We start from the raw sequence: 11,501 nt of genomic DNA on the forward strand, positions 1-11,501 counted from the left end.
GCCTTGGCTTGGAACGGAAATTTGGGTGTAAAAATGGGGTCCCCTCCGCGGCACATACCCACTATGCATTATATACTGAGTGCCCCCCCCCCCCCTCGTACTAGTGTGAGTGCCCTAGCCTAGGCTACTCCACTTACACGTATTGCGATGTTTCAGTCTGATTCAGGCCCTCTTCAAATTCAGCTCCTCTGTAATTATGCTCTCGCAGACAAAGTCCGGAGGGGCATTAAGCGTTCCATCTGTCCATTGATTTGCCTGCCTCCCCCCCCCCCCACCCCCACTTGGTTTCAGTGCAATAAATTGAAATATATTTGATTGTTTTTTTTTTAAATTTAGGTGTGTTGGTAGATGACACTCTAGGCACCGTGCCTATTAATTCCTGTGTTAAAAAAGTGAGTGCACGCGAATTAAAAGTTGGACTTAAATTACTAGATTTTAACATGGAACTCCATTAAGAAAACTATTTTTAATTAGTCCCTAGATACTACTTCTTTTCTTGGGGTATTGAAGCCTATTCGTCCAGAACTTGCTCAACTTTTGCGACTAGCCTTGTCGCCATAGGGTTGTACACATCCTCGTTTAATACTGATTGTCACGTGACACGGCAATGTGTGTGTGTGTGTGTCGTTAGGCTGTTTGGCCTGTATTCAAGGCGTTCTATCCGTTATGATTTTATATTGAAGATGATTTTATACATCAGGTATAGGCCCATGTCAAGTCAAATCGATACAGGGATCGAGGAGGGGGGAGGGTAGAGCAAAAAATTCCCAGTCACATGGTATGAAAATGATATTTTTTAATGATTGTTCATGCATTAGGGCAAACCCCTGTGTGGCAGGAGCATGATGAGTAAAAAAATGAAATAGTAGAAAGAAAGAGGCCGAAACATATGGCACGTGGGAATAAAGTTGCTTTATATGTTCCAAGCGAATGAAGCAAGCGAGAAAAAACCTTTCGTGCAAATCTAAATTTGAGACAGATATCTTACCTTACACTTTTCCTAATTTTGGTTTCTTTAATTCCCTTCATTTTTTTATATCTTGGTTGTAGAACATTCGGGGGCATGCACTGGGCATAACCCTGGCTTGTGTACCCCAGTGCTAAATCAGCAGGTGGGTTTTGATATCTCTGGATCTTTAGCAATTTTAAAACTTTTATAGAATGGATGAGAAAATCCCTGCAATCTGATTGGTTGAGAGCAATGCAAAAATTTTACTGGGCTGCATGAACGATATCCCGATAATCAAAACGCAACGATATCCACTGTAAACAAGCAATCGCCGAAAAGGTCATTGTGATGTCATCGCGCATGTACTGTTACCGTCACTTGTTTACGTCAAAATTTGAATTTCGATCAAAGCAGAATGAATCAAAGGATGCAAAATGATCTGTAAGTACAAATACGGTACCGTAATTGTCATTGGGATTAAAACTGCCCACATACTCGTTAGTTGAGAAGTCCAGACATACATGTACGATCTAACGTTAGATCTATACTGCCCTGGGCTGGCTGTGCACAGCGAAATATCCACTGCAGGCCCAGGCAGGCGCTGGCCCCCGCGCGGCCCGCATACACACACAGCTACATGTATTGGAGGTCGGAGGCTGCCTCAACTGCTCAAGATATAGTCAATGCAAAGCTGTATCTGGCATTTTTGGGTATAACAATATCTTTGTGACAACATTATCCAGTTAAGCCCATATTTATGTTGTCCAGGGTTATCAAAGTGTCTGCGCTCTGCATTAGATTTTGGAATTTTCATGCATCGATCCGGTAAATAAATCATGCGTCCAGTAAATAAATCATGCGTCCGGTAAAAAAAATCATGTGTCCGGTACTTAAATTTACCGGACGCATGAAATTATCATGCATCCAGTAAATCATTAATTTTTGTGGTTTATTAAAAAAAAAATTCCATTCTATAAAACAGATGATGCATGGGTTTCTTTCGTGGTCAGTGGAACTGTGTGCATGTGGTTACCTTGTACACAGAGTTCCTACTGACCCACTCTAACGCATCATTTGTATATAGATGGCTACTATTTTTTATTAAATCGCGAGTGTAGACCTAAATGTAATTATAGAAAAACATTTCGTTAAAGGTTTTTATTTTTTTGACCCCCCCCCCATAAAAGAAGGAAAAACAATTATAAATGAAGTTATAATATACACCCCTTAATGATTTCGCTTTTTCTTCTCTCTTTTCCCCTCCTTTTTTTGGGGGGACCTTTTCGTTTATTTCCCAGTCTTCCCTTTCTCCCCCCCCTCTCTCTCTTTCTTTCCTTTTCTCTTATCTGGATTTTTTTTCCGGTGAAATCCACTAGGGATCAAGGGCCAGCCTGCATGCCCCTGCAGCGTTTACGCCTCTGCCGTGGTATACGCATGATCTTAACCCTAAAAAGACTGAATCAGCCCCCCCCTCGACATTTTTCGTGATAAATCCGCAGCGCAAATCTTTTTGACCGCGTTGCTCGCTGACTTTTTACTTTCAAGTCTCGCACAACTTTTGAGACCAAAATTGTGACCCCCGGGTACACAGTTTCGAAATTACGCAACATTTCGTTCGTGCATGCAGACCCAAAATTACTCAAAAACGTGAATTTGTGTACAAATCCAATACAAATAGTGTTTTTAGCCAAAATTCATAAATGTATTATTATTTTTTCCTTTTACTGCTTAAGATCAATTTATTTTATCTTTTTCATGGTCAAAATAAAGTCCCTGACAATTTCCATTGAAAAAACAATGAAAAACAAAGTCGAAAAACAATGAAATACATAAGAAATTTAGAAAACAATAGAATACATAAGAAAATAAACATGATGTTGAAATTTTTTAAAATAAATTTGATCAGATGCCTATCTAGAGTAGGTGAAACAAAAATTAGCATTTCAGGGCATTATTTTATTAATTAGAGCAAACTAATGATTTTACGCAAAAATTAGCATAATTAATGAAACATGAGATTTTTTGCATAATTTGATGTGATAATTTGGTAGATTATGCCATGGGTAATGTGTGCCAATTTTCGTCGCGATCGCGCAATCGACGTCCAAGATCATAAGGGGCGCTGAATCAGCCCCCTCCCCAGTCTTCTTAGGCATCGAAATAGCCCAGTCTATTTAGGGTTAATCATGATTAAAACTAGAGGTAAATCCAAGATTTTCCAAAGTAGGGGGGGGGGTGGGGTGAATTTTCTCAAGTACAATTAGACAACTCCCAAAAAAGGTTCTCACTTAAAAAAAACCGGTCATTTTGTCTCACGTAAAGTGATGGTCACTAAAAATGAAAGTCATTTCGTTCGCGTGATATTCGGCAAGCTCCCCCCAAAAAAATAAATAAGAAAAGGGAAAGTCATTTTGTCCATGTTATATTTGGCAACCCCCCCAAAAAAAAATTAAAATTAAAAAAAAGGTTTTAACTGTAATAATGATCGAAGGTAATTTTGTCTTGCGTAAAATTTGACAAATGAAAAATAAGATTGTCACTAAAAAAATGAATGTAATTTTGACCCACATAAAATTTGGCAAGCCCCCCCCCCCAAAAAATGAAAAGGTTTTAACAAGCAAAAAAAAGGCTAAAAGAGAAAGAAGAGACAAGAATATGAACGAAATATATCCCCATTACAAATAAGCTGTGATCATCATGAGGGAGGGTCGCATAACTAATATAATTCCAAAATATTTACTATAAATCTCAATAGGGGGATCGTGTAGAAATGCTCACCAACAGTGAGCATTAATATAATCCATTTTAATTTCAACTAATTTTATAAAGTATTAAATGTCTTCCCACCAAATGAAAGTCATATCGCATAACTCCAATTTGTATTAAGGCGTACATTTACCAAAGTCTTGGTTTGAAATCAGATTCAGAACAGCATTGTCCAACCGGCAACCCATATTTTGGGTAATGTCGCCTATGAGGTCCAAACATTAACATTAATCATTGGTACTAGGAGTGTGTGTGTGTATTTTGAGTTTTTGACAGACGTATATCAATCAGGTTTGATTATTTACGTCTGGGACCGACCTTTAATGTCACAATCCGAAAGACGTGATCAGGGCTCGAACCTCTGCATCAATGTGTAACTTCCCCACAGCTTGGAGTGGGTGACACCATAGGAGTAGGATGACACCATAGTAATAATAATAATATTCCACATATTTATATAGCACTTAATGCATCGGAACGACGTCTCTAAGAGACTAAGCGCTTTCCAGACTCAGTATTACCACGGTCATCAGAACCTTGTATGCCTGCGTACAATGTATGCACCTTCTCCACTCCCTGGGGAGCACTCCAACAAGAGTTCCAAGACTCAATTGCTAGGCATACTACATTATACATAGGCTTTCACATCCTACCAGGTACCCATTTAACACCTGGTGGAGAGTGGCAAAGTGGATTAACGCCTTGCCAAAGGACGCTAGTCCATGGCGGGATTCGAACACACGACCCTCTGATAGTACAGGCCAAGTTTGAATTTGGAGTCGGCAGGTCAAAACACATTAAATATGCAATTTAGTTTCCGCATGATAATGTCTTTTTTATGAGTTATGAAATATTCTACTTATTTGAACAAATTTGGGTGTGTAGGTAGATGATACCAATACAGGCTAAGTTCGAATTCGGAATATGCTGGTCAAAGATCACAGCTCATTAAATATGCGAGTTGGATTCCTCACGATATCTTATCAAAAGTCATCAGATTTTTTAAAATTTGGGTGTGTTGGTAGATGATGATGCACAGCATTTATATAGTGCCATATATCTGTTAAAGACATTCCAAGGCGTATTGGAGGAGCCAGCCAATCTGGGTCGCCTACAAGGGTGCGCACACAGAACTGTGACCCGCAGGTATCTCCTCCCAATTACTGGTTGGGGGTATCCGGGTGGACCACTACACTGGGTCATTAAATATGCGAGTTGGTTTCTTATAAAATAACATCAATATGAAATAATCACGTAGGCCTTATATAAAAAGTGCAAAGGCAAGCAATTTTTTTTCTTACTTTTTTTGGAACTTTTATATATGTATTTAGGATGTATTTTGTCCTGAAAATTTAACATTCTAGGCACCGTTTGTGATCCTGAACAAGATGTGTGTGTTCTAGATAATTACTGAGAATGCCAAGCACGAACATAATTTTTAATAAGTGTTCTAGCATGATCCTGTTAAGGACTGTTTAACCATGAGGATGGTACATATTTCAATAATGGGAATGCGAAGCACGAGCTGAAAATTGTTGACATTCCGACCTAAAAAAAATGGTCATTTGTTCTATGCACTAGATCATAAAATGATAGGTACGTAACTAAATAATTGATGCGAGTGCAAATTGGAATTTGAGTGTGGCAAACTGATTCTGTTTGGTTCTGCTTGCGTAGACTGGGGCCCGTTTCTCAACACCGTTAAGTCTTCTAACTTCTTAACTAAATTGGAAATAGTTGGCTACCTGTTAGCGAACTGTTTCACGAATCCCTCTTTGCCAAGATCGGGGACAACTTGACCAAATAGTTATGACATCTCCAAACCTGTCATAACTTACTTCTTTCTTAAGGATCAAGTCCACCTCAGAAAAAATGTTGATTGAATCAATGGAGAAAGACCAGACAAGCACAATGCTGAAAATTTCATCAAAATCGGATGTAAAATAATAAATTAATGACATTTCAAAGTTTCGCTTATATTGAACAAAATAGTTATATTAACGAGCCAGTTACATTCAAATGAGAGAGTCGATGATGTCACTCACTATTTCTTTTGTTTTTTTATTGTTTGAATTATACAATATTTCATTTTTTACAAATTTGACAATTAGGACCTCCTTGCCTGAAGCACAAAATGTTAAAATAATGTAATTCCACGTGTTCAGGGAGGAATGACACTTCATTTCACATGACAATGACGAGAAAATAAAAATAATTCATATTTCATATAATAGATTACAAAAGAAATAGTGAGTGATGTCATCAGTTCTCATTTGCATATCGACCGAGATGTGCATAACTGTTTTGTGAAATGAAGCGAAACTTTAGAATGCCATAACTTTCTTATTTTACATGCAATTTTGATGAAATTTTCAGTGTTATGGTTGTTGAATTTTTCTCTTTTTATTCAAATAAAGTTTTTGTTGGAGTGGACTTGTCCTTTATGTAGTGATATCATGTGGATAGACTGTGACATTCAAATGAGCCTCGAAATTTGAAAATTTTATTACGTAATAATTTAAAGAAAAATGAATTATATAGCAAACAAGTGGGATAAATCATTTAATAGTAATTGTAATGCACAGAAATTATAACAAGTGTTAATTTAAGGTAGTAAAATAATTGAATTGACAAAGATTCTACCACTTCAGGTCATCCATAATTGGACTCGTTTTCAGACCCTTATCAAAATTTTAATAAATTCTTCCTCTAATATACGCATAGCATTCATAAAATTGTGCGTTTAGGTATCTAAAGAGTTTAACAATCCATGATAATATATTTTTTGATGATGTTTGGAATCCTGAAAATCTGTTTGATTATCATCATATTAAAGGCAAAAAGAAGCTGCTGAAAACTGCTTATCTAAAAAAAAAAAGAGCCAATGGAGTAAATTAGAGAGTCAAAAGGGGCCTAAGCTTTCGATCCTAGCAGAATCTTCGTCGGAGGCAAAATGACAAACATAAAGTGGAACAACCATGATATAGACCACAAACATCCAACAGCAACACTAGAAACCATCATGTTAGGAAGAAAGCCTTATGGTTTACTTACGTAAACTATTCAAATTTTATATCTTGGGATAAATATCTCAATGTCCACTTACATGTGATTTTTTTATCATGATATGAATTAGTGTTAATTTCATTTCCTCAGAAATTTAATGCCCATGTCTGCATGTTTAAGTACTTTTTAAGCATATTTTGCCTCTATTTTTTGCAACTTTTGGAAAATTTGCTATTTTGTGACTAAGGCTACGTCTGGTATGTACTTTCCACCAATAGTATCAATATGATATTAATGGATTCTAGATAATCCTTTTGGGTAATTTTGGAACTAATTCTGTGTTTGGTAGATAAATAGGACTAACTTGTCCAGGTGTTGAGAAACGGGCCCCTGCTGATGAGTAGGCCTAGAGTTTTTATGCCCCTGCAGATGAAGCCCGGAGGGGCATTAAGTGTTGCCCCTGTCAGCCCCCCCCTTGGTTTCCGCGCAATAACTTGAAAAACATTCAATGGATTTTAAAAAATTTGGTGTGTAGGTAGATGTCACCAAAATACAGGCTAAGTTCACAGCTCATTATGCAAGTTGGTTCAAAATTTATTTTTTTGATTATATTTATATGCGTATTGATTTCTGCATGATATTAAGTTCAATCATATTGAATAGATTTCTGATCGCGTTAACTGGGGCCCGGGTTGGCACGTTTTAACCAGTGTGTTTTAAAACACATTTTTTTTACTTGTGTGTTATAAATAAATCCTCTTTCTCTTCCCCCTTTACTCTTTCTTGATTGCTTTGTCATGTTCCTCTTCTCCCTGTTCAATCTTGCACAGCAATCAATATTAAGAATATCATTTTAACAAACAAATCTATGTGATTAGCTCACTTTTATCTACAATAAATTCGTAAACATGGCAGGGCCACACAACATTCAAGACTATTTTTGGAATGCATGCATGGTTACGCAGTTATGATATACACAAGTGCATATTATCAGATTCCGAATTGCTTAAAAACTTGATTTCATGTACAACTCAATGTGAGTCATTGCCAAAATTTGTATCTGTATCATTATTTTCAGAAATTGCTGAAAATTTCTATTAGTAATAAATTTGAAAATCTGTACATAAGAAAAATGAAAAAGTAAAAAAAAAAACATTACCAGTAACGTACATAGACTGGGCTATTTCATTTCCTAAGAAGACTGGGGGGGGGGGCTTTATGATCTGGGCAGTCAATCATGGGATCACAGCGATGATTGGCAAACGCATTACCCATGGTATATTCTAAAAAACTATAATCAAATTTTGCCTAAATCTCATTGCTAATTTATGCGTAAAATCAAAAGTTTTCTCTAATTAACTAAATAATGCCCCTGAAATGATCACTTTTGGTTCACAGACTCAATATATTTCAACATCACACTTATTTTCTTATGTGTTTATTGTTGTTTCAATGGAATAGTCGGGGACCATATTTGACCGTAAAAAAGTTGAAATTAATTGATTTTAATCAGTAAAAGGAAATATAATGGCACATTTATGAATTATGGCTAAAAACACTATTTCCATAGATTTGTACGCAAATTCACATTTTTCCAGCAACTTTTGGTCTGCATGCACTTCCAAAATGTTGTGTAATTTCGAAAACACATACCAGGGGGTCGCAATTTTGGTCTCAAAAGTTGCGCGAGACTCGAAAAAGTGAGTGAGTGATGCTGTAAGTCTGTGAGTGATGCGGTAAAAAAAATTGCGCAGTGGATTTATTGCAAAATATGACAAGGGGGTAAATCAGCCCCCAGTCTCATAAGGGTTAAAAACATTATATAGGCCTACTGATTGTTTTTAATATACATTTGATCAGAATTCCTGAATTAAAAAAATAAGTAGTTCAAGGGCTATATTTATAGGTTTGAATTGAATTTGTATTTTATGCCCTAAAATTGGTATAATTGATTCAAATGAAATAAAGCATATTGATTTACCCGAAATGAAATTAAGCTTTGAAACCCAATGTATATCAATTTTTCCATTGTGCAAATTCTCCTCGCCCCCCCCCCCTCGATTGACAAGACTCAGGATACCTAGGGACAACACGTATATAATCATGTATTAGGAATGAAATGTCATATTACTTATAAAGTGTTTTTTTTTGTAGGCATTCAATTTCCATGATTTAGTAATTTGGGGGAAATATCAACTTTTCTGTTCAAAATTCATAAACAAAATTGTGGTAATCTCTTATTAAAACATCAAGAACTGAAATCTTATTTTATTTAGTGTATAGTTTAATTGATTTACAGAAAATTGCATCATAAAACAATAAAAAAACATTTTGTACTACAATTCTGCGAGGGCATCTGTTTCCTTTGGACACGTCAAACTTTCTTAATTATGTGTAATTGATTCTATGACATGTGTTTACATTTGCTGCAGATTCCCATTCAGCCATTGGACTGAACCGTACCAAGACCGGAACTGTAACACAGTAAGGATGGTCAATATGAAGCGAGCTTCATTGAATTCCTCCAAGAGCTCTGTACTCTGTTCTGATCATTTTGAAGATGCTTGCTTTGACCTGGGCAGACGATACGTCTTAAACAGGATGCTGTCCCAACCATATTTGATTTCCCGCCTCGTCTTCAGAAGGTACAGTGGATCTATATCATACATGCGTTCTAAAGAAATATATATTCTGTTTTATCTACCTTTGTTTTGATAGAACATTGCTTTAATTATTCAATTTTCAGTAGCAAAATAGAGATGAAAATTATCCTAATCAGGAGGATAACCATGGACCGGGCCTATACTGTGTATTTACAGTAAACTACTAAATAAATATATTTTTAAAATTTGGTTTAACTCATAATCCTGGGCTACTTTGAGATTGCATAGCCCAGGGAGGGGGAGGTGGGCTTTTTTGGTCCCCCTCTTCAGATCTTGCCTCTGATCAAAACGAAAACCAATGCACACATCAACATCAATGTAATCTGCAAGCATGGAACTAAAGGTTACAGAATTCATTAAAATTTATTGTTAATAAATTATTTATTGTTAATAAATTAGTAATGCTAATTTATGCGTAATAGAGAATTCTTTGTTTTAAAGGTTAATCTCTAAAGAATTCCCGAAATTCTATGATTTCTAACAAAGTTGCTCAAAAATAAATGGTAAATGACATTTCTAATCTTATGTATTTTATTGTTTCTATAATTCCATATGTATTTCTTTGTTTTGGGGCCTTATGTATTTTATAGTTTTTTTAATGGGATCTGTTCATGGCACTATTCTGATTATAAAAAGCAAAGATTTGATTATTTTCAACCAATAAGTGCAAGAATAATGATAAATTTGTCAATTATGACTGAAAATAGAATTTCCATTGGATTAAATGTGTATACAAAATAATATTTTTGAGCAATTTTTGGTCCGACATAAACTCATAAAATGTTGGTAACTGAATATCCGGGCATCTCAAAAGCTCTGCAGAATTGACCAAAAAGTAATCATGGTACCTCATTTCTCATTGTGGACTTATCATGAAAAATGTGGATGGGGAGGGGAGTTTATTAAGCCCCCCCCCCCCGGGGCTAGATAGGGTTTATATATCATGTATATTTTTAAAAAAATTATCTTGTTGCAAGTCACTGCAAAAGGTTTGATTTCTAAACGAATATTGTTCTTCATGGATAATCGAATATTTGATTGAAAAATTATCTTTGAATAGTTATCTTTTCATTCTTGTATCTGTTTTTGTTCAATATTGTTTTTCTTATTTTTTTATTAATTCGTCTCCTACAGAATTCACCCAAACCAAGGTATTTCCCAAAAGACTTTTCGATTCAGCAAACAACCTCCCAGATACTGCAAAGACACCAGTGCCAAAGTCTTCAGCACCTTAATTTCTCGAAGACCACTCCTACTGAATACCAGAAAGTCCAAGAGGGGTAAAGTGGAAGTCAACAACAATAATGGACTGTATTAAAACTTGGAGAAGAGGCTGAAAACCACACAGAAGTCCTACCTTATACATTACTTGCTTTTAAGTTTGGACAAACATTGATTTGCACAACTTTACAACAAAAAATTTACGCTGTGTGGATTCTGATTATTTAAAATAGCTCAATGAAAACGTTTATCACTGGGCATGTAACAAAAATGAATTCATTGAATTTGAAGATGTCTTACAGTATATTCATTCTGATTTGAATGTCAGAAGAGAAAAAGTTTGTGAAAAGTAGGAATGACGGCAAGCTGACAGAAGAATAGAATACATGTAGGATAGAACAAGGCCACAGTTATAAATGAGCTGTTGGATAGAGACAAAAAGATGAATTAAGAATGGGGGTGATAGAGAAATAGAGACAGGAATTGGGGAGCCTGTGATGAATGCCTGAGAAAGTAAAAATTACCATATTTTATTTTTTTAAGGATTTGAACAGTCAGAAGAATGTGGTCTTTTTTCTGTTGTTATTTCTCAAAATACTGGTATGTTTTGTGTACAGAAAGGGGTATAATCCTTTGCAATAATCACTCTCACAGAAAATATTAACTAATCAAAAGAAAAGTCAAATATTTCACTGATTTACAATTGTTCGGTCACTCTCATATCTAAAGTTACCCCCCCCCCCATCATTTCAAGGTATTGGAGAGAGAGGTTGGGCAGGACATGGCTGTCAGCAGAAAAAAAATGCAGGGTGGGGCAAAACAATTTTGGGATATGTGCGAGGGAGCGAATGCGACAGAGCAGAATTTTGTGGGGGGGATATATGCGAGAGAGCAAA

General features: G+C 35.9%; 1 protein-coding gene across 1 annotated transcript; it reads left to right on the top strand.

The window, feature by feature from the left end:
* The first annotated feature begins 1,158 nt into the window (after positions 1 to 1,158).
* LOC121405865 lies at positions 1,159 to 11,161 on the top strand. The gene is made up of 3 exons (XM_041596837.1): positions 1,159 to 1,390; positions 9,154 to 9,366; positions 10,519 to 11,161. Exons 1-3 carry the CDS (start codon positions 1,365 to 1,367, stop codon positions 10,700 to 10,702), a joined length of 423 nt encoding a protein of 140 aa, XP_041452771.1. The 5' UTR covers positions 1,159 to 1,364; the 3' UTR covers positions 10,703 to 11,161.
* The last annotated feature ends 340 nt before the right edge of the window (positions 11,162 to 11,501 follow it).

Source organism: Lytechinus variegatus, chromosome 19, assembly GCF_018143015.1.
Source record: "Lytechinus variegatus isolate NC3 chromosome 19, Lvar_3.0, whole genome shotgun sequence".
NCBI classification, from domain to species: domain Eukaryota; kingdom Metazoa; phylum Echinodermata; class Echinoidea; order Temnopleuroida; family Toxopneustidae; genus Lytechinus; species Lytechinus variegatus.